The sequence below is a fragment of the Orcinus orca genome, chromosome 14 (assembly GCF_937001465.1).
Source record: "Orcinus orca chromosome 14, mOrcOrc1.1, whole genome shotgun sequence".
Taxonomy (NCBI): domain Eukaryota; kingdom Metazoa; phylum Chordata; class Mammalia; order Artiodactyla; family Delphinidae; genus Orcinus; species Orcinus orca.
This window is the reverse complement of record NC_064572.1, coordinates 78,364,436-78,388,412: the sequence shown is the minus strand read 5'-3', so window position 1 is coordinate 78,388,412 and position 23,977 is coordinate 78,364,436. Positions and strand designations below refer to the sequence as shown.

The following is a 23,977-nucleotide window of genomic DNA, read 5'->3' as shown; positions in this document are numbered from 1 at the left end:
TAAATAGAGCATTGACATTTTATGGGTTTTATTTATGGGTTTTATATATATACAGCCAAGATGTTTCCAAAAGATAAAATTTGAAAGGGCTCGATTAAAAGAATCCAAAAGGGCATAGAGATGGGCAGTATTTATATTTAGTGCTCACTGAGTAGGGGAAGAGTATCTGATCTGTTAAAACGCTTTATAATAAAGATACGAATTTATCTTTGTCATATCTGATGCACATATTTTCCTTAGACTTCTCTTTGTCTTTTTATTTTGATGAATAAATGTTTATTTTTCCGTAGGTTATTCTGTTGATCTTTTATCTTTTCCTTAATAATTTGATAACTATTTAATTCTGTTTTCTTTCACTGTTCTATATGTTTAATTTGCTGTAATTTAATGTGAGTCAAAGTAGGTTTATATTTTAAAAGTACTTACCAGTTATCTCTCCCATCTCCCTCCGCATTTTTGAGGTACTTTTTTTATATGTCTGCTTACTACCACATGTACTATTCTATTTTTAGGCCAGTGTATTGTTTTAATTAATGCTTTATAGGGCTAAGTATTTCCACCAAATCCCTTCCCTCCAAGTCCCCTCCTGCTCAGAATTCTTTGGTTATTTCATTCATGTTTTCTTCTATATTTAGAATTTTTGATAAGTTTCCTTCAAAAATTCTCTAGGGATTTTTGTTAATGTTGTTAAATCATAAAATATATAAAAATATCCACTTTCTGTAAATTCTATTTAGAAAGGAAACTTAACCTCTTTATCAGAAGGGGTTGCACTAGTTTTTTTCCCCATTTTAAGTTTGGTTTAATACATAATCTTGTTCTTTGGGAAGAAAACTTTCCCTTTTCTACTTAATTTAATTTGTCTATACGATCTCCTTAATGAATCTTTTCCTTCCCTCACAGAGTGGGTTCAGATGGCTCCGACTCTATTTTCTAAATTTATTCCAAACATTCTCCCTCGTGCAGTGGAGTCTGAACTTTCTGAATATGCTGCTCAAGATCAGAAACTTCAAAGAGAACTTATACAGAATGGTTTTACAAGGCAAGTTTTCTTTTCCTTTTGTGACAAAGTATGTCCATTTCCTTTGGCTTGGCAGGGGAGGGATGCCAGCATTCTTAGAATGGGAGATGGCTGTGCGAGAGTCAAGGTGGTGTTGCTGGGAGAGGTGGTGAGCTCCCTTCTGTGGAAGTGCTGAAGCTGGGTTTTGATTTTATGGGAGCTGCTCTTCACTTAAGTGGAGTTTGAAGAAGGGATTTCTCATTGGGTGGGCAGTTAGGCTGGACAGCCTCCAAAGAGCTCTTCCAACTTTGATCTGCTTATACTAGTTTTGAATATTTGGAAAAACCTTGTAGAAATTTTATGATCAGTTATAATGTACATTTATGACTAAACTAGCAAATGATTTTATGACTAAACTAACAAATGATATTGTAACTAAACTGGTAAAGAGCCTTCAGATTCTGTTTTTCATATTTCCATTTTTCCCCTAAATTCTAGTTGTTTCTTCTTAAAAAGTAGGTTATCACTTATATGTGTCCACAAAATTTGCCTCCCTCGATTTTTTATTTTTTAAAAAATTTTCTCCTGTTTATTTTTTATTTTTGGCTGCGTTGGGTCTTTGTTGCTGTGTGCAGGCTTTCTCTAGTTGTAGCAAGCGGGGGCTACTCTTTGTTGCGGAGTGCGGGCTTCTCATTGCAGTGGCTTCTCTTGTTGCGGAGCATGGGCTCTAGGCGCGCAGGCTTCAGTAGTTGTAGCATGTGGGCTCAGTATTTGTGGCGCACGGGCTTAGTTGCTCTACGGTATGTGAGATCTTCCTGGATCAGGGATCGAACCCATGTCGCCTGCATTGGCAGGTGGATTCTTAACCACTGTGCCACCAGGGAAGTCCAGCCTCCCTTGATTTTGCTATAAACACTTTGCTAATTTTTCTAAAATTTGCAATTCAGTATCACGGCTTTATCAAAGTGCATATTTTCAACCAAAATTGTGTAAAAATTTTGTGATTCCCTATGGGAAAGCACCCTGTTCTGTCACCAAATCATTAAAGGGTACAGTAGTACTTTTTTTTGTTTATTTTTGTTTTTTTAATATCTTTATTGGAATAAGTAGTACTTTATAGTTTCATAATCCTGGCCCTCTCCTTAGCACTTTTACGTATCTTCTCTTATTTGAATCCCTCGCCATTAAAGGAAGAAAGTTGTAGAAAGGAAGACACCTGGGTTCCTCACTGAGGCATAGTTGTGACCACAAGGAGTAGGCTGGGTATTGACTCACTTATCTGGCTGGGGCAGAGGGTGGACACTGTCTTTCATAGACTCTGAGGCCATGCTCATTCTCAGAATACCAGCCTTGATCAAGATCACTGTTCCTAAGTTTCTAATTTCAGCACAGGTTAGGAAAGAAAGCAGATAATTTGTTCTCTGTTGACCCATGGATTGGCATTTATTCCCTTTTTGTCCTGGTGGCATCTTTATTCATGTGGTAGAGGGAGCACTGAGTAATCCATGGGTCATTACTCCCCTCACTGGCAGCTCACACTGGAAAGGTTCAGTCAGCCATCACAGGGAAGCTGTGTAGACAGGCCTGCTAACCCTGCCTTTCCTGTGGCAAGGAAAGGCCAGTGGGAGATTCTGCATGTAAACAGCTGACTTCTCTCCCTGATGTCCGGTGGTCAGGGGTCTCCTGACATTAATTGTAATATTTCTAACAATTATTTTCATACACTGAATGAGGCCACTTAATGCTATAGTAATTTTACTCGTTCATTTTTGAAGAGCTGATATATTTATTTATAGGGTTTTTTAAAAAAGGTATAAAAAGTACATACTGAGAAGTTTTATTCCCACCTGTCTCCTTGTCTCTCCCAGCCTTTAGGCAGCTGTTTTTATTAGTGTCTTATGATTCCCTCCAGTGCTTATTTTATATAGATATAATCGAATACAGTATATATTCTTATTTTTATTCCTTTCTTACACATTTCACTGTGTAGATGTACTATAACTTATTTAACCTGTCCCCCGTAGATGGCAGCCTGAATTATTTCCAGTCTTCTGCTGTTACAGAGAGTGCTGCGTGTGTAACTGTGTACCTGTTGTCAGTACGTTTGGAGAATAACTCCCTTAAGTTAGATTGCAAGGTCAAGAGTAAATGCAGTGGTAATTTTGATTAAATTGCCAAATTGCCCCCCATAGGGGATTGTGCCATTTTGCATATCCACTAGCAAAGTTTAAAAGTGCCTGTTCTTCATGGCCTTGCCTAGAGTATGTTGTTACACTTTGAATTTTTGCCAATCTGGCAGGTGAAAAATAATTAGTCAGAGTTGGTTTCGTTTGCATTTCTCTTATTATATGAGTGAGGCTGAGCATATTTTCATATGTTTTTATTTCTTTTCCTGTAAACTGTTTTGGTTTTCTCATTTTTCTGTTTGATTGTTAGTCTTCTTTTCCTGGTTTCTAGGAGCTCTTTCTATAGTGAGGAGATTGATTGTTTGCCCAAGATAAGAGTTATTTTTCTCAGTTTCTTTTGACTTCGCTTATGGCGGTTTTTTGTTTATTTGAAGTCATGCAGACTTTTTTTACTTTATGTAGCTAACTTTATCAGGTTTTTTTCTGTGTGGCTTATGTATTTTGAATTATAGTTAGAAGTTTTTCCTTAAATGTTTTCAAATAAATGCAGAATACACTGAGTATACCTCTTATGTTTTCTCCTAGGCTCACCATAATTTTGAAGTCTTTTATGCTTTTTTTCATGTTTTATTTGAATGTTTGCTTTTAATTTTAGAGATGAGCTTACTGATGCCTTTAACAAATAAACAGCCTTCTGAAAACTTGTATTTCTGTGAAGCAGTGTAGGAAGATAGCTCTTGTAGATTTCTCTGAACATCTTGAATTCACCTTCCAGAAGAATGTGTGGAACTATTTAAACATATCCAGAGAGATTTTTTTTTTTTTTTTTTTTTTGCGATACGTGGGCCTATCACTGTTGTGGCCTCTCCCGTTGCAGAGCACAGGCTTCCGGATGCGCAGGCTCAGTGGCCATGGCTCACGGGCCCAGCCGCTCCGTGGCATGTGGGATCTTCCCAGACCGGGGCACGAACCCGTGTCCCCTGCATCGGCAGGCAGACTCTCAACCACTGCACCACCAGGGAAGCCCCAGAGATATTTTTGTAATCCTAATTTTGGAACTGGAATAAGAGAACAGGGTGCAGGACTGTTTGGTGTGTAGTTGCTTGGGATGACTGACTCCATAAATAGTCTCATTTAACATTGCCTTTGAAGGACTAGCCTAGCACTGTTCTGACAAGGCCAAGTTGGTCATATTCAGGGAAACGCCTTGGACTTTTGGTGTAAATATGAACTTTTGTTTCTCTTAGTGGAATTCTTTCATATGAAATTTAAATGCTAGTATTCCAAAACTTGATAAAATTAAAATGTTTTATTTTACAAACTGAATTGAGCCATTTCTAGAATTAAGCTAACAAATTATTATACATTTACTATGAGGATTAAAGGCTGCCTCGTGACTTATTCTGATGGGTGCTTTGCACAGAGTAGGCCCTGCTTTACCTGACATTCTGGACTCATGCTGGACTGGCTCAGACTGGTCAGAAAGGGTGTGCCTGCACCATATATTTAGCAACTGAAAACAGTTTGCCTGTGCTTCCAGCACTTGTGTATGGACCTTCCATATTCTGCCCTGCCAAACTTGATGCTGCCTTTGACCATTATTTGGCTAGGATTGTTTTGGAAGAAATGATGTCCACTGATGCAAAAATATAGTCTAAGCTATCTAACAAAAATTCTGTTACTGGCTATCCTGATATGAGCAGTCATTTTATGGTTTGTATCTAGCCAATCACATGATTCCTGTTCAGCTTTGCAAACTATTTTTTTATTTAAGGCTGTGTTCCATTTATGTGATATAGGGAGTAAGCAGCGCACAGCTTTAATGTGGATGGCACAGAGAAAGTCTTTGAAATGTTTTGAAATAATATGTGAATATTATCAAATATATCCTCTTTTGCAGTTAATGGACAGATTCTCGTTTGGGCTGGAGTTTATGTGAAACATCTTTAGGTTCATGGAAATATAGCGTGGAGTTATTTCAAAGCTAGAAGTAACGTACAAGCTAAGAGCAATATATTCTTTTTATGTATTACCTGCATAATTGAATTGCTTATTGGGGGAAGGGCAGGTTGGTGTTTGTTGTCAAAGATTACATTATGGAAGATAAGCTCGTTTGGGAACGTCTAGCATGCAGTCTCTCAGATGGAGCATCCTCATTCAGACCAGCCTATGGGCCTCTTCAGAGGGTCTGCCAGATAGCTTTTAAAGGCAAGTAAAATGTTCTTGCTGAGTGATTGTTACCTGGATTTCTGGAACAAAATAGAACCTTGTTAGGAGTATTATTGGTCTTTTAGCTGAGAGGGTCACTCCTAGCTGAGAGGATTGGGGCTTTTTCATTTAGTAGCAGGGGTCTGGTTTTGAGGGCAGCTTATAGCTTTCTAGACTTGTAGCATTATTAGGTAATGTCTCTGGCAGCCTCTCGCATGCATACACCACACTTACATTCTTTGTGCCTCCTGTTGTTTTCACATCTGCATTTTTCTCCTGTTATTTTTGCATGTTCCATTTTTAAAAAAATTTTGGGGGGTGGGAATGAAGGCTGTCTGTAGAAGTTGAGGTTCCAGATACAAGGTCCATCCTGTATCTTCCTTTTTGCTCAGCATTAACTTACTTGTTTCAGAATATTTGGTGAATGCTACTGTGATGATACTAGTGTAAGACTCTCAGCAGGCTTTGGCCAGATACTGTGTTAACAATAGAGGTGTTTAAAAGCAGTATTAAGGCGGATCTGTTTAGGGCTCTTTAGGCTGTCTAAAGCTAGTTTGTGCTAAGTTTTCCTCCAAATGCTCAGCCTAGAGAAGAACCCTGCAGAGACCCTTTGGTGTGTTCTCTTCCTGCCGGTCCTTAAGACTCCTCACCCAGCTCAGCAAGAGGTTTCTGTCCTGGTCTTGAGTGTAACCAGAGAAAGAAAGTGGGAAACTTTGGTAATCTGGAGGATTACACAAAAGCATGAAATAATTACTTGGGCTGCATTTTAATCCATCTGTAGAGGCTATTTATGAATTATTCACTTACTAATTCAGCAAATATTTTGTATTTTCTATTATGTGCTAGATGCTGCTCTAGGTACTGGGTGAGCAAGACAGGCAGAGTTCCTGTTTTTATGGAGCTTATGCTCTGCTGTTGGGAGTTAAGTAACAAACATGTAAACAGATTATTTCAAGTAATAGTAAGTGCTAGGCAGAAAATGAAACAGATTATGGGATAGAGAGTGAGTGACCAAGGCATGCATGAGGGGCTGTGCCAGCTAACTTGGTGATATAATGCCCCTAAGGAGGAGAATTCCAGCTAAACGGTAAGGAGATAGCCATGTGGCTAAGGGGAAGAGTGTTGCAGGCAGAGAAAGTAGTAAGTGCAGTGTAGTATAGTGTAGTAAGTGCAGAAGTGCTAACATGTCCAAGGGACAGAAGGAGAGCCAGAGTGGCTGAAGTATAATGAACAGGGGTAGAAAATGAGCTTGGAGAGGTAGGCAGGAGCCATATCTCACAGGACTGGGAAAATGATTTTTTATATATATATAAATTTATTTTATTTATTTATTTATTTCTGCCTGCATTGGGTCTTCGTTACTGCGCGTGGGCTTTCTCTAGTTGCGGCGAGCGGGGGCTACTCTTCGTTGAGGTGCGTGGGCTTCTCCTTGCAGTGGCTTCTCTTGTTGCGGAACACGGGCTCTAGGTACGCGGGCTTCAGTAGTTGCGTCTCACAGGCTCTAGAGCGCAGGCTCAGTAGTTGTGGCGCACAGGCTTAGCTGCTCCGCGGCATGGGGGATCTTCCCGGACCAGGGCTCGAACCCGTGTCCCCTGCATTGGCAGGCGGATTCTTAACCACTGTGCCACCAGGGAAGCCCTGGGAAAATGCATTTGAATTGACTTTTTTAAACTGTGATGGAAAGCCACTGAAGGGCTTTAATCAGGGGCATGAAATAATCTTATGTATGCTTTACATAAGATTGCTCTGGCTCTTGTCTGGACTAATATTAAGACTCTTGCAGTGGTGTAGGGGAGAGATGATAGTGGTTTGGATTGGGATTGTAGCCATGGGGCTGAGGAGTGGTTGGTTTTGGATTATGTGCTGGGACAGAATGCTCCAGAGTGAGGGAAAGAGAGAAGGATAAGCTAGGATTTTGGCCTGAGTAATTGGACGGGTGGTGGTGTGATTTATTGAAGAAGTCTGAGGAAAGAGTGGGGATGGAGTGCATTCTGGCCGTGGTAAATTTGCAGTAGATGGAAGTCGTCCAAGTGACAGTGGCTGTGAGGCAGTTGGACCTACAAGTCCAAAGTGTCAGGAGGAAATCAGAGCTGGAGATAGAAATCTGGGAGCCATTGGCATATGGATCGTATTTCAAGTCACAGGACTGGTGTGACTGCTGTCCTAGACGAAGGAGAATTTTACATGGTGAAGAAAAAGTGGCCAAGGACGGAGTGTCGGGCAGAGCTCGGAGTGTTTCAGGAAGGAAGAGGTCAACTGTGTAGATGTTGCTAAGAGACCGGGAAAGAAAAAGCTAGTGGATTGGTTATTATTACTCATTACTTAAGCATTTTAGTCATTTGTCTGAGAAACTGGAGAGACAAAAATAGGATTTACAGATAGCATAGAACTTAATCAGACCTCTATTTTATTATCTCTAAAGTGGAACTAGAAATTCTGTGGGTGTTTAAGATGAGCTGGTTATTCTCTGTAAAGGTTCACGTTCTGTCTGCGAGAAGGATATTCATGTCCATTAAGATTCTGAGATTTTTCAGAAGCTTTAAGCAGTTTCTGGTCCTGTAATACGGCTTTTAGCGGAAGATTTTGAATTTTTCTATTCCATATTTGAAATTTGCCCTGTTATATGCAGGTCACCAGGGATGTCGATCGTAGAGCCCAGGTTTGTCTTCAAAGATGTTTTAGTCAATCGATTTCTAGGACCCAGGGTAAACCATCTTTATAGATAGTCCTTCCTTTATTTAATAGCCTTCTATATTTAAAAGATAGCACCTTTTAGCTAAGAATATTCAGGTTATAAATGACTCAGCTACTGTTGTAAGTTTAATGTCTGTTTTAAAATAGGTTGTTAGCATTGAAATACCTGCTCTATTTCCATTGTCAATTTTGCCAATTCATTTCTCCTACTTTGTTGTGTGAAGCTATCAGTCAGTTCTGTTGACTCCCTCTTCTTTTTTTTAATCCCCAGAGGTGACCAGTCCCGGAAGAGAGCTGGGGATGAGTTGGCTTATAGTAAGTAATGATGTTCCTTACCATCCTTGATGGTTTTGTGATGTAAGGCAGCCACTGGTTATAATGATATCCAGTGTTCTTGATGGTGGTCTCCAAGGACACTGTGTGCAGTCAGGGTCAGACTGTTCTGTAAGCTGTGGCAACTCTGAAGCCCAGTTACTGGTGGCAGTTTTCAGGCAGTTGTCAGGAGGCTGCCAGTTCTTTAGTCTCCACTAGAATGAGATAAAGGGCCCAGACTCAGCTCCTGATGATTTGGCCCCCTTTCACTTCATTCAAAACCACATGGTTTTGAGGTTTTCTCTGATCTCCTTTTGGGGGATTGGGAGAGGGGTGAGAAATACGTGTCAAATAAACAGATTCCTACCATTATCAAATGCTATCGGCTGTTGATACTTTAACTCTTCTGATTTTTTTTTCAGACAGCTCATCAGCATGTGCAAGTTCCAGAGGGTACAGATAGTGAATGTATTGAATGTACTTTCCTTCCTGAAAAGAGGACACACTGGAGCTGCAGAGACTGTATTCAGAGCGCAGCGGGGTCCTGCAGACACTCAGGAGCTCTGTCACCAAGCTGTTCTTGGAAAAGGATGTTGGAGTTCTTACTTTGGTTTGTAATTTTAAAAAACAAAAAACTAACAAAAAACAAAACAGTTGCTGCTAGACTTGGGGATGATTTTGAAATGGGACAATCTTCTAATGACTTTATCTACAGATTCCGTGAGGAACAAGCGTCATGAAGAGTGACCATTGCTAAGTGAGATCCAGCCGCCAAAGTCAGCAGCTTCCTCCAAAAATATAAGAGCAGAAGAATCTTTTTTATTTTTTTTTTAAAGCACTTGTTTTGTTCATTTGCGGACTTGGCACTTTGGCATATTGGTTTCATACAGAAAGATATCTTTTGCTTTAAAATCAAGCAGATCATTACAATACAGTATTTTTCACCCCTAACCAAAACAAACCCCTTTAAAAGAGTTGGTCTTTGTTTAGCATTAGAAAGTCTTCTTACAGGAAGATGCTAACTCTGCTTCCAATATAACTTCTCCCCCCCACCCCCGCCCGCACCATCAGTTCACAACTTTTCTACTCTGTGCCTTCAGCTTTGTGCACTTTGCAGCTCTGTGACCATGTTGTCAAACTCACAAATGCTTCCTGAAAAAGTTGATGGTATCACAGACTAACTTGCCAAGATGTCAGATGTGACTTCATAGCAGGATGCTAAATAAGTGGGAAAATAGAAACATGTTGCACGTTGGTCAGATTTCCTCCTGCCTCACCGTGGCTTGTTCATGTTAATGTTGGGGACCAACTCTCGTAGACCATTTCCATTCCCTCCGTCACTTAACATGCTCTCACCGACTGCTGGAGTGTTGGCATTACGCTAGTTTAGGGCTGGCCGGTACTTTAGCACTAAAGCTCCCTTTTTAATATTGTTGAGAATTACCCAGTGGTAAAAGCTGATTCCTGTGATGCTCTACGAAGCAGATACGGTAATTAAATTCACACATAGTCAGTGGTGTGGGATTCCTGATCGATTTCATTTTTATGGGTGAGATAAGTACTTAAAAAAAGTTTGCAGGGGCTTCCCTGGTGGCACAGTGGTTGAGAGTCCGCCTGCCGATGCAGGGGACACGGGTTCAGGTCCCGGTCTGGGAGGATCCCACATGCCGCGGAGCGGCTGGGCCCGTGAGCCATGGCCGCTGAGCCTGCACGTCCGGAGCGTGTGCTCCGCAACGGGAGAGGCCACAACAGTGAGAGGCCCGCGTTCTGCAAAAAAAAAAAAAAAAAAAAAAGGCATTAAAAAGTTTGCAGTCTGCATCTTTTAAAACATCATATTCGAGTATAATAGAGAAGAAGTAGCACTGCTGTTTTAAGGCCCCCTTCCGGCTGTGGCCAAGCTATATTTTCTGTTTCCATACACCCACAGTGCTACTTAGTTCCTTGTAAAAGACTCTGAAGCTTATTCCAAGTTGTTTTTGAAAGGCAGAGTAAAATAGAAAGATGCGGCAAGGGAAAAACAGTTTTGCTTAAATCTAAATTGAGCATGTGCTTGACTCTCTTTGGCTGTGTCAGCTATGTTAGACTAATATTTACGTCTTCAGAGGACTAGGGGCAAAAAAAGACACATCAGGGGTACCAACCATCACGCTTCTGATTTTCGGGTTGTTCGTAGAGTTGTCTCTGCCAATTCACTTGGTCCTTTTTGCGGGGAGCAGGCTAGGGGGCGAGTTTGAAGTGTTAGGAGCAATTCAGTCATCTAATAGAAGAAGTCCTCTGTTTGTAACATGAGTATTCAGAGAAGTAAAAGTAAGGTCATCAGATTTATTTTTTTAAGTACTTATCAACCAGGGTTGGTGGATTTTGAGGAGGGCTTTGAATTGGGCTCATTTCACTCTGTGAGCATCTTGGGTTATATTGAGAAACACTGAATTACTGTAAGAATATATACAGGCTCTCACTGTGCCCTGTACAGTTTGACTTGCTACACCAGTAACATTCTGTTATCAAGGAAGAATTCAGTTTTATCAAGAAGTTCAAATTTTACTTTACTCAATGGAATGCTTGCTGCAGGCTTATAAATAACACCTGCAACTGAACTCTTGAGCGGTTTTAATAATATTTCTGAAAGGAGTGAAATTGGAATGTTTCTTTAAATGTGGATGAATTCTTCAGTATCCTAGTAATATACCCAAATGCTTTTTCCAGGAAGGGAGTATTCTTTGGCCAACAACGGAACTTTCCCTCTGAAAGCATTGTATTAGGATGTGGATAGGCATTAAAATCTTTGGATGCTTTTTGCATTATTAAGTTAATGGAGAAATATTTTATATTGTCTTTTTATTATTACGTATGTGTTAACAAAGTGGGCAGAGTAAAGTTTGCAGAAGTTAGTTTCTCTGTACATTTTTGCGCAGTGGCTGCAGCTTGCTGTGGGTGAGGGCTTAGTGGCACAAAGCTGTGATTGGAAGGCACTGTAGAAAGAATATACACATTCTCCCAGTGCATTCGACCTGCTTCTTACTCATTTTGGCCCCTTGAGGTACATTGCAGTATGAAGAAACTATTCCTTTAAGTCATTGTTGACCTTGCTTATGTAATTGGGATTCTTAACAAAAGTCTTAGTTTGCAACATGAGGGGAATAAGATTTGCCTCCATTTTGTATTGACTAAGCACTGTTTGCCTAAAAGTATTTTCTTCTTGTGTTTACTTGTATTCTTCTTGCCAGTACAGTATATAGTTTCTGCACTCCAGTTAAACACTGGCTTTTTGTGGGGTCCAAATCATCGAAGGCAGAAAATTGTAAAGCAGGTTGATTGTCTCATGAGTCAACACATGCAGTTGGTTTGGCCATACTGACTAGTGTGTGTGTGTGCAGCCTGAAACCAGACCCTCCAAAGAAAGCCAATTCACTCACCTTGGAATGATGACACGTAACATCAGTACATGATCGTCGTTTTGAGAGACGGTGCTTATTTTAAAGGTTGGCGTTAAGCTTCAGTAACAGTGTCATCTCATATCCTCTGTTGTCACAGCTGCACCCTAACCCAACTGCTTTGTTTTCTGTGGGGCAGAGAGCAAAACCTGGTGTTGTGATTCTTAATCTACTAGTTCTTAGGTAGAGTTAGTGAGAAGAAACAAAAACCTGGGTGCATGAGTTGTGCATTATTAAATTTTGTGGAAAAGTTACTTTTTTTTCCTGTCCCTTTTGCAAGTTTGAGGAGGTTCCCCTCCCTTTCTTTGGGGCATGGGATGAAAGCCAATTTGTGAGTAAGTGAGATTGCGGAAGACTGGATGCCCCGTGGTTGTTAACACCGCACGTGCATCTCCAGCACTACAGCCCCATAAAGCTGTCACTCCCCGTGCTACATGCCATGCTTTCTGTCAGGCTGCAAATTTGCACACATAAAGAATTCCTCAGGAAGAGTTTGCACATGCATCACCTCACAATATTCTGTACTGACCGAACAAGGGATTTGAAAGTTTTTCAGCACAAAAGGAGAACTTCAGAGTGGTGGTCTGTGCACAGGTAACTAGCAAAGGTAATGGTGATCTGACAAACACGATTGGTTTCTGGAGTGAACCAGAAGGTTGAACCAGATTGGTTAGAAAGTGAACAGGAGCGCTTGTATCATAGTATTTAAATAAGCCTGTTTAATCTCCCAGGGTAGCCCTTCCAGATTTTGTCATCTTCTCATTGAGACTAGCTCTGTTTTCTTTTATGTTTCTTCTGTTTTATTGCAGTTTATTATTTCCCTGATTATTATGCAAGAGGCATTGCCCTTGAGCTAAAATTCAGTTATCTAAATAAAGCAGCTATTATTAGATAACATTGTTTTATGAATATACACTAATCAGAGATATTAAAAAAAACTTTACAATTAAAAAGCAAAACAGAACCTCTACATGAGCTATCCAGTCATTGTTTCGATGTTTCGGGTTTCTTTCTTTCTCTTTTTTTTTTTTATGGTGTCTCTTTGAGCTTCAGAGTATTATGTTTACTTTAACCCAGGTTTAGGCCTCTTAAGGAGACTTGAAAATTTAAGATCGGAATATGAATCCCTTAACTGACACCTAGAAGAGGTTTATAAGGACCTTTTTGGTTGTGATTGCTGTTTTCAATAAGATTGCATAAGTTGAAGTTCATGTTTATCAGAAGTTGAAATAGAGGTCATAGGAGTTTGTGGAGAAATGGCTTTCCTGTTATTTTCATTACCTTGTTGAAATTTGCCCGTTTCTGGCCACCAGGATATATGAAAGGACCCTTGTTCTTTCCAAAGGAAAGGATTGCTCTTCTGTCCCCACTGTTTATTAACCAAGTCATTGACACTTTGCCACCTCCACTGGCCAAGACCCTATTTTGAACCTCTTTCCAGAGCTAAGTGGCACAAGTACATATACTGTTTCTACTTATGTTGGTGGAGTGGCTGTGGGAGAATTAAAGAAAATGCTAGTCAGAGGTACATTCTTCTAGGACCCTAGTATATATTGTACCCCTGCTGATTGGAAATTATCTTCATTTCTGGTTGGATTGCATTGTTTAGAAATGCAATGTTAATGGCTTACAATTCTGGAAAATTTATGGTGTGGCTCTGGGGTGAATTCTGTGGTTTGAAAAAAATATATATTTTGTATTGATTCTCACATGTCATTTCAATGTTATGACCATGTACTAAATGCAGTAAGACTGGATATTTTCTTAGAAGGGTATGTTTTGTTAAACAGATGGCAATCGAATTGCTCTCATTAGTCCTGTTTGTCAATATTACAGCTGTGCAATTCAGACGTGATGTGGGGAGCTGTGGCCGGAGACAGGAATGCTTAAGAATAAATGGGAGGCCAAATGCAGACAAGAGGCTTTTGCCACCCACCAGCATAGCCAGAGCAAGGATGAAGCAATGAAGTCTAGTCTCTGGTGGTCCTTGTTTGTCGGAAAGCATAGTGGAGCTTAGAACAGGGTGTTCTGTACGTCAACTCTATTATTAATCCAAGAAAAACAAAGTGGTGGATGAAACTCCTATTGACCGGGGATTCAAAGCCACTGACTTTGGCTCTGACCTTTAACTCTTGATGGATTTTGGATCACTCCTTCTGTATTAGGGTGCATACCATCACTCTAAAACATTGTGGTTAATGAAATAAATCTTGTACAGATGTCCTTGGCCTTGTTATATTGCTACCTGGTTTATTAGAACTTTGTTTTAATATAGAATATATGGTTTTGCTTACAGTACATTCATGATGCCTCATAAACGATAATGACACTCAGTATTCTACCACGGTCATTTAGCCCTTAGGATGAGTGTCCATCTTCACCTCTGTACCAGTGATAAAAAAAACTCTGTGTGCGTGTGTGTGTGTGTGTGTGTGTGTGTGTGCGTGTGTGTGTGTGTGATGATGATCAATGATGACCAAATTGGATTTATCTCAGGAATGCAGATTTGTTAATGTTAGGAAATCAATTAATATGACTCATCTATTAACAGATTAATGTTGTATGATCAGATTATCTATGAAAATCCAAAATATCTACAAGGCAAATTAGAAGACTTATGAGTTTATCAAGGTTGCTGGAACAAAATCAATATCCAAATGTTAATTACATTTTCATGCAGCAGCCACAAGTAGTAATGGCTTTACATATTTTAAATGTTATTAAATAGAATTTACAGTAGGAACGAAAAAGTCATAAAGTACCTAAAAATCTTAATAAAATGTATATAAGCCTTTTAATGAGAAAATGATAATTTTTAAAAAGCACCTTTGTTGACCTAAATAAATGGGGAGACTGTGATGGGTAAGAAGATCATCTAGGTCTCAACTCTTTCTCCAAATTTTTTAATAGATTAAAGTAATTCCAGCAAAAAATCCCAATGGTACTTGACAAACTGATCCTAACATATAAATGGAAGAGTAAAGGACCAAGGATATCCAAGATATTCCTAAAAAAGGTGAAGTGTGAGGGGAGCTAGCACTACCAGAGTATAAAGCTTACTGTAAAATACTGTGAGTGATTAAAACACTGTGGAGTTGGCACAGAGGTTGTAAGTAGATGAATGGACAGGAATAAAGAGCTCGGGGACTGACCCACTCACGTGCAAGAACCTAATGTTTTTAAAGGTAGTCATTGCAGAGCAGTGGGGAGGAGGATGGATTGTTTAATACATGGGGCTTCAGTAATTCTTCACAAAGGAAAAAAATGAATTGGACTTCAGCCTTGCACCAGGCACAAAAGTCAGTCCCCAAGTGGATTAAAGATTTACTGGATTAAAGTTAAAACTATACAACTTAGAAGATGATACAGAAGAATATTTTTATGACTTTGGGGAAGGGAGGATAGAAAGTGCAAACCATGAGTTAAAAGATAAATAATTTAGCTGCATTGATAGTAAGTACTTTTGTTTACCAAACATGCCACATAGTGAAAAAATAAGCCCAAACTGGAATAAGATACAGATAATCACGATGTACACATAACTATTAAAAAGCACCAGCGTGCAAATCAGTAACAGAGCAAGAACTCAGGAGAGAAATAGGCAGAAAAAACACAAGTAGGCACATCACAGAAGAAGAAACAGAAATGGCCCATAAACATGAAAAGATGTCCAACCTTATTAGTAAACAGGAAACGCACATTGAAACCATAAATATAATACCATTTCCTAGTCACCAAATTGGCAACAGTTAAGTCAGAAAAGCGGGGAGGGATAAACTAGGAGTTTGGGATTAGCAGATACAAACTACTATATATAAAATAGATAAACAACAGGGTCCTACTGTGTGGCACAGGGAACTATATTCATTATCCTATAATAAACCATAGTGGAAAAGAACATGAACAAGTATATATATATCTGAATCACTTTGCCGTACATCAGAAGTAATGCAACACTGAAAATCAAGTACAATAAAAAAATAAACGGGGGGAAAGTCAGAAAACACCAAAAAATAGATTATGACAACAGGAACTTTCATCTGCTACTCTTGGTGTAAGTCAGTACTACCACTTTGGAAAACAGCATTAGCTAGTGAAGTTGAACAGGTGTATCTTATAGCTCAGGATTTCTGCTCGTAGAGAAACTCATGTCAGGTGTATATACCCAGGAAACATGCCCAGGAATGGTCACAACAGCATTATTTGCAATAACCAAAAAGGAGGGAAAGAGAGAGCCAACTGTCCCTCTACAGTGAAATGAATAGATGAAGTATATGTGTGCAGTGGGATTCTGTGGAACCCTAAGTGCAGCGTAGAGCTTTGTGCATCAGCAGTGGGTGAGTCTCAGAAATCATGTTGAGTTAAAAAGAAGCAAGTCGGAAGAGTCCAGTCAGCCTATATTGTTTAAGGATTCGTAAGTAGTAAAACTGTAGAGAAAAGAAAGAATTATTAACATTCAAGATCATGGTTTCCTTGGGGGTGGGGTAGAGGGGAGTGAGAATGGAGAGGAACATGGGCTGATAAGCATTTGAGAATAGGGACATTCTGACCATTGTAAACATGTCAGTTTTTGAGTTAATATCTAAATTCAGCACAAAGCCAATCCAAGTGCCAAAAGTATTTTAAATATAAATTAAAAATTCATTTGGAAGTATATAAGCTGATGAGAAAATAAAGTCTTCGTCGAAAGGGGGGGAAAGAAGAGGAACTTGCTGTACCAAGAAAACATTTTTTTAATTACAGTTTTTACACTGGTATAAAAATAGACAAATTAATAGAAGATGGTTTAAAATAGAAAGACTCAGATGCTTTTAAGAATTTTTAGTACGTTAAAGGTGGCTTTTTGAAATGATTCTGATCATGATGGATTATTCCGTAAAAGGTGCTCATATAACTGGAGAAAATTCACACCATTTGCCAAAAAGAAATTCCAGGTGGACTAAAAATGGAAAAATAAGTTATAAAAACTAGACGATGATGCAGTTTATATTTTCTTGAGGTGGGAGAAGTTTGTTCTAAGAATGTGAGCAATGGTCTGAAAACAGAACCCTGTGTAAACCACTCACCTGACTGTACTCTGTAGAGCACCACCCCCGTATTTGTATATACATATATATTTTTAAATTAATGTCTGGGCACTATACTAATACATGTAAGACAAAAAATAGAAAAGAAAAAAGATGAGGTGAAAATGTTTTAAAATATTTTTTTGTGTGTATTGTGGTAATAAAAAACAACCTTTTACTTTTTTTGAAAAGTTTAGTGAGAGCCATATGATTAAAAATGCTTCATTATTTTTGAAACTCCTAGTTTTAACCCTTAATGATAAAAACAACTTAATGTCTGATTCTAAGGTAAGTTTATTTTAATGCTAGTTTTTAATGGCTATTGTAGCTGAAAAAGCCACCTCATTAAGATCTGTGGGTCCAGATGCCTCTGCTTTCTGAAAAGCAGCACTCAGTTTTCAGTTCCATCGACTAGTCTTAAAAAAAGTGTTTGTTGAAATCTTTATAATAAATTTCCATCTTTCTCACTGTCACTAACTTGTTCTGGCTCAGTAATTATAAGTGTGGTATTTTTATTGTTAACAAATGGGTTCAAAACCTACTGAAACTCACTTTTGAATTTTAGTTCCCAAGTTCATGTGTGCACTTAGGAGAGTTTTTATAGGTGACAGTTTTTGGTAACACATTTTCATAAAGCTGGAGACATGTCTAGCCATTTTCAAGATGCTCTTAACATGAATTTCTTTAGGAAAAATAGCAGCTTTCTTACTCATAGTTAGTATGTCATCTTTACCTTGAAGGGTCAGATAAAGTCTGTTTTTTTGTTTGTTCGTTTTTTAAAGTCTGGGTGTTATTTTTCGTAAGTTTATTTTATTTATTTATTTTTGGCCGTGTTGGGTCTTCGTTGTTGCTCACAGGCCTTCTCTAGTTGCGGAGTGGTGGCTTCTCGTTGCAGAGCACGGGCCCTAGGCGTGCGGGCTCTAGAGCGCAGGCTCAGTAGTTGTGGTGCACATGGGCTTAGTTGCTCCACGGCATGTGGGATCTTCCCAGACCAGGAATGGAACCTGTGTCTCCTGCGTTGGCAGGCGGATTCTTAACCACTGCGCCACCAGGGAAGCCCTTTTGTTTGTTTTTTAAATACCTTCTTGATTGCATATTACTGACAGGGACTTGTCACCTCAAGAAAGGTTGGCAAATTGCAGATGTTTGTGTTTTTATCAAAAAAAAAATAACAATATTGACAATACTCTTTTAAATGTTGCTCTAACCAACAAACCTCTTTTGGGATTTAAATTTCTCCATCTCATAAAATGTTGTAAAGACACTCTTATGTGAGATAATAAAATCTAAGTCTGGTTGCCTTGTGGGAGCACACAGGCTACAATTTTCTGGAAGAGAATGACGTCATTGTCAGTCCTCCGCATTGTGGAGTCCCACCACTCCTTTCAGGATACCTTGCTTTTTTTTAAACCAACCATGGGGAAATGGGGGAAATAGAAAATCCTTTAGAAAATGGCAGTAATAATTGCTATAGACAAGATCTGCTGATGGATGCTAAATTAGTGGATGGACGTTAGTTTAAGGAGAAATAGGATCGTTGCATAAGTTCAAAGTTACCCCACCCCCCAAATGTTTGTTAGTTACATTTTAACACATGTATACAAATTCTTTGATATTCCTGCCTTCAGGAGATGGAGCTTAATTACCCTTCCCCTGGGTGTGGGCTGGACTCAGTGACTGGCTTCTGAGTATGGAAAAGAGGAAATACTACCTTCATCACAGAGACACCTGGGGGCAGCCCCGTGACCAAGTGGTCACGGTTCACATCCCAGCGGTGAGTCATATTGGTATCCTACCCCCTGATATGATGCCCTGAGAAGGACACTTCACCTCTGTGGTATTTTCTCCCAAATCCGTAACCTCAGTCTACACATGAGAAAAGTCAGACAAATCCAAATGGGGGACTTTCTCCAGGACACCTGACTGCTCCTCTTCAAAGGTGTCAAGGTCATGAAAAACCAGGGGAGACCAAAAAGCTGTCACAGGTGAAGGTAACTAGAGTCGTAGTGACTAAACACCATGTGGGATCCTGGGATCAAAAAAGGATGTGAGGGCTTCCCTGATGGCGCAGTGGTTGACAGTCCGCCTGCCGATGCAGGGGACACGGGTTCGTGCCCCGGTCCGGGAAGATCCCACATGCCGCAGAGCGGCTGGGACCCGTGAGCCATGGCCTCTGAGCCTGCGCGTCTGGAGCCTGTGCTCCGCAGCGGGAGAGGCCACAACAGTGAGAGGCCCGTGTACTGGAAAAAAAAAAAAAAGGATGTGAGTGGAGAAACTGGAGAAATTCAGATAAAATCTGTGGCTTGGTTAATGGCGTTGCACCGATGATGATTTCTCAGTTTTGATAAGTGTACCTTGGTTATGTGAGGTTTTAACCCTAGGGGAAGCTGGGGGAAGGATTTATAGAAACGCTGTACTGTCTTTGCAACTCTTGCATATGTAAATCTAAAACTTTCCCCAAGAGAGTTGGTTTTTTTTTTTTTAATCCCATGGGTTTCTCAGAGAATTATAAGGGGGCATGAAATAATAGTTCTTGCAGGAATCTGAGCTTCTAATTCCTCTTTTAGAAGCCGTACAGGGAGCCACAGTAATTCCAATGGGCACGTGGCTATTGGGGCTGGTGGCTTATTTCTAAGCTCTGCCATCAAAAGTCTGTTTTGAGATGAGTCAAAGTGTTCATCTTCAAATTGAAAGGTCTGAGCTTCACAAGCTGTCGTGTGAATCACTTGTGTTTTGTTCATAGCATCCTCTTGCTGTCCTTGATGGTACATGTTGGCTTCCAATCAGGGTTAGAGAATTGGGTTGACATTGGTGTCACTGGCTCGACTTTGGAGAAAATGTCATTGCAACCCATCAGAGGAAGTTTTGATGGAGGAGCAGTTGACATCCTGGGCGCCTGGTCTCCGAGTTGGAGGTCGTCCCCGCGCACCGAAGTGGCCCCCTCTCTTCTGGGTTCCTCACACTGTCCGCTCTCAGGCTTTCCAAGGAAAACCTGGTTAGAGTCAGACCCTCGCAAGTTCCCGCAGACCTGGAGTTCTCGAGTCTACCGAAAATCATGCTAAATCAAGTGTGAAGTGGGGAACTATTTCAGAACTACAAGTACAGCAAGAAGATTAAAGGCACCAGACCCATCTGCTAATATAGGAAAGGAGTCAAAGAGAAGAAAGCAGGCGTTGAAAGGGCTTCCCGGTGTACGGTGCCATCTTATCGGGGGTGCGAGGGGGCCTTGGAAAGAGAAATGGGAAAATTCAGGTGCAAGGCAGGTGCTCCGGGGAGGGTTGATGTAAAAGCAATTTTAGGGCCCAAGACTGCCAGTCGCATTAGGCCGTCTCGGGCCCGGGACCAGGGTGAGCTCTCGTGGGCAAGAGACATGGGGGACCCGGAGACACAGACTGACTAGAGGGCAAGTGCAGACATGGACCAGGACTCCTGAGAGGCCGTGTGGTGCAGTAGAGACGACGTAAGCTCTGGACTCAGGTGCGTTTAGGGTCAGTAGCTCCCCGTCCTTCATGTTGTGTGTCCCCATGCAGGTCACTTCAGCTCTCTGAGCCTCAGTTTCCTCTACTGTAAAACCAAAGTGCTCTCACCTTCCCTTTTTCCATGGCTTCGATGTTTCTCATCCTCAGGTCTCAGAATAACAACTTCCACTACTGTTACTGCTTCCACTGTTACATTGACCCAGTCTTCACTGCATGCCTGGCACTGTGGGAAGCACTCTATTCCTCTGTGTCAATTGACACCCGTGACAGCTCTGTTTTCCAGTGAGAAAGCTGGACCTCACAAGCGTGAAGTGACCTGTCCAAGGCCAGCCAGCTGTCACAAAGTAGCTGGTCCTTAATGATCACACTGGCAGGAGTTGATGTAAGGGCTTCAAGACGTAACCCTAACACAGGGCCCGGTACACAGGGCGCTCAGCGGGTGCTCCTTTCCTCCTATGGGAGCTGCCTAGATGGCAGGGGTGTCCAAGGGGTGTGACCCCAGCCACCTCGAGACCGGACAGCATCGTCGTCATGGGTGCTGAGCCCTCAGCCTGCAGGCCGTCTCCGTGTCAGCAGCATTCTCTGCCCCTAAGCTCCGAGTGGCCTCTGGGCCTGCGGACAGAGCTCCGGCCTAGTGCCCCAGCATTCGGGAAGAGGGGACATTTGGGGCACACGGAGAGAAAGGTGCCCGACAGGTCTGTCAAGAGTGGGCGCTCTCAGCAGGGCCAGAGACACTCCCCAAGCTAAAACGACTATCCTGCCACAATTGAGTGGCTAATCATTGCTGTTTGGAGGGAGAGAGATGTAGGCCAAGGTCAAAGGTACTCAGGGAGGCTGAACCCTGTTGTAGGGAAACCTCTTCCCAGAATCTGGATCCAGCTGGGAATTTTGGCTCCACCATTCATTCACCAGGCAAGTCACTGAACCACTCTGACCTCCAGGCTCATCTGTAAAACAAAGAAATTGGCTCATGGTGGCCCACCGTTGCTTGGGTTTGCTCGGCCTCCATTCTCCTGGTGTCATTCAGAGAATTGCTCCTCCCCATTCAGCAGTGTTTGGACAGGGCACGTGAAGGTGTCCCGCCTTCCTCGGCCTTTGGATGGGCATGTTTCCTGAGCCAATCAGCTTTCTCCCCTGAAGATGGAATTGTGAATAGAGCCATTTGAAGCCTGAAGGGGCAGGAGCTGGCCTTCCCAAGGGTGGAGACCCCAGGGACCAGGCTGGCGAGTTCCTAGAGCTGCTGGGCTCTTGTCCTCCCGAAGGCTGGCCCTGCCTTCCACTGGGTGACCACCCTTCGTTCACCGTAAGGGGTGAAGGTCAGTGTTTGCTGCTTGCAGCCCAAGTGCCCTAAGGCCTCCAGAAGATCTCTCGGGCGCGCTTGCTTTCTGTGTGATCACTTCCCTGTAAATGGGGTCTTTGTTACCCACTTTGGAGCTTTTCTGAAACAAAGTGGCGAACAAATAAATTAGTACATTTAAAAGATGGAGACGGGGCTTCCGTGGTGGCGCAGTGGTTGAGAGTCCGCCTGCCGATGCAGGGGACGCGGGTTCGTGCCCCGGTCCGGGAGGATGCCACATGCCGCGGAGCGGCTGGGCCCGTGAGCCATGGCCGCTGAGCCTACGCGTCCGGAGCCTGTGCTCCGCAACGGGAGAGGTCACAACAGTGAGAGGCCCGCATACCGCAAAAAAAAAACAAAAAAATTTGGAGACGGTTTCTTCCTCCTCTGCATTTCCTCTCTGGAGGGAAATGGGAGATGTCTCAGTTGATTCCAAATCCAAGGTTCCCAGGGTGGAGTAACCAGGCACACAGTCCCTAAGAGCCCCCATCCTTGGTCACCCACCCGCAGAGAAACCCCGGTGTAGGCTCACCCCAGACACTCACTGCATGTGTCATAGCCCTGGTCAGCACTGTTTAATAAACTGCAAAACACTTCCAGCCGCGCTCTCCTCCGGCTGACCGTTTGTAAATTGCTTTTGCCCTGGTGCCTGACAGAGTGAAAAGCGCATTTTCAATCTCCAGGCAGCGGTAGGTGTATTTCTTTTTCTTTTCTTTTTTTTTCTGAATTTTATTTAATTTATTTTTTTGTATATAGCAGGTTCTTATTAGTTATCTATTTTATACATATTAGTATGTATATTTCTATCACAGCATTTCTGAGCTCACAGGGACAACCTGACATCCTGGGCTGGGTCCCGGGCGCTGGGTCCCCTGGGCTTCAGAGTACAGGTGATGTTCTGGGAGAGTGGGAGCCAGGTCGGCGGGGGATGGAGAGGGCGGGTAACAGGCACCGTTTGATGACCGTTGTCCCCATACACAGCGGGCTCTAATGGCGCTCTCATTCTCTGCCAGGCGAGATCAGGAAGGAGACCCCACTGGCCCCGGGCCTCAGTGGATCCAGCTGGGAATTTTGGCTCCACCATTCATTCACACCAGGCAAGTCACTGAACCACTCTGACCTCCAGGCTCATCTGTAAAACAAAGAAATTGGCTCACAGTGGGCCACCATTGTTTGGGTTTGCTCGGCCTCCATTCCCCTTCTGCTGTGTGTCCTGAGCAGCACGCTGAATTGAAGGCCTTGGTGTCTGTTCTCGAAATGAGGCCCATTGAGGAATAAAGCCCCCTTTAGCGAGCCCTTGCTTTGTGCCAAGCACTGTGCCAGGCACTTTGCACACTTTGTGTCACGTGTCCTCACCCTGCTACCATTACTACCCCTGTTGTCCACATGAGGCTCAGACCTGGGTCCCGACCGGGGCTGTCTGGCTCCGCAGTGGCTTCCATCATGTGGTGGCCCTGGGGAGCCAGCTGGCGATAAATCCAAGCGCCCCCACTTCCCCACAGGGCCATCACCTTCCGACGCTGCCCCATCCACGCACCTGGACACTGCCGGCGCCTGCTGTGGCGGTATCATGGTGTCCGCTCACGTAGCAAGTGATGTTGGAGGGCTGCTTTGGGCTGCATCCCTCTGTCCCCTTCCCCAGGGGAAACACAGAGGTGTGAGAACTGGTGCTGTGCCGGCTGCCCTTGGGTTTTCCTCCCGACATTCAGCGCACAGTGCTTGTTAGGGAGGAGCATGGTTCCAGGAAGGCAGATACATTTCAGCTCTGCCACTTTAGAGCTGTGACTCCGCTCTGCGTTTCCCCACCTGTAGGTACACTGGGCTTGTACTAGAAATGGGGCTAGTAATTGTCCTGGGGAAAATGAAAGTAGCTACAATGAGAGTGAATGTAAGTGACTTTTTTTCTTTAAGGGAAAGCAGTTATTACATAGTTAAGTGCTGGAAATGGCCGCAGTTACTATCATGCTGTCTGGCCAGAGCCCATTACTCAAGTTGCCATTTAACTTTCTCTTCTTTGGGCTAAAATTAGATTCCTGTTTTCTTTTAACTCAATAAACAGCCACTGAGCAGCCTCTACAGATTAGATCAGACGATCTCCATGGTAACCTGAAGCGCCTCCTCCATCTTAGTACCTCCATACCTGGGCGTCCAGGGCTTCGGGAGCGGGAAGGAAGGCCTTGGGTAGAAACAGTAGCTTGCACTTATTGAGCTTGATTGTCGTCAGGCCGTGGGTGAAGCACGTTACATGCACTGTGGCATTTAATCCCCAAGGCAGTCCAGGAGGGAGCTACGAACATTTTCAGCCCCATTCTACAGATGGGG

The 23,977-nt window shown here is 42.3% G+C and overlaps 1 protein-coding gene across 2 annotated transcripts in view; it reads left to right on the top strand.

Moving 5' to 3' along the window:
• CACUL1 (CDK2 associated cullin domain 1) overlaps window positions 1-18,918 on the top strand; it is a 77,748-nt gene extending 58,830 nt beyond the window's left edge. Inside the window, exons 7-9 of one of the 2 annotated variants that reach the window (XM_004265782.3) lie at window positions 904-1,042; window positions 8,300-8,343; window positions 8,763-17,313. In XM_004265782.3, the coding sequence (XP_004265830.1) occupies window positions 904-1,042; window positions 8,300-8,343; window positions 8,763-8,803 (224 nt within the window). In that variant the 3' untranslated portion in view covers window positions 8,804-17,313. Of the gene's footprint in view, window positions 1-903; window positions 1,043-8,299; window positions 8,344-8,762; window positions 17,314-18,468 lie in introns of those variants that run through there. The other variant, XM_049697431.1, reaches the window with a different exon arrangement.
• The last annotated feature ends 5,059 nt before the right edge of the window (window positions 18,919-23,977 follow it).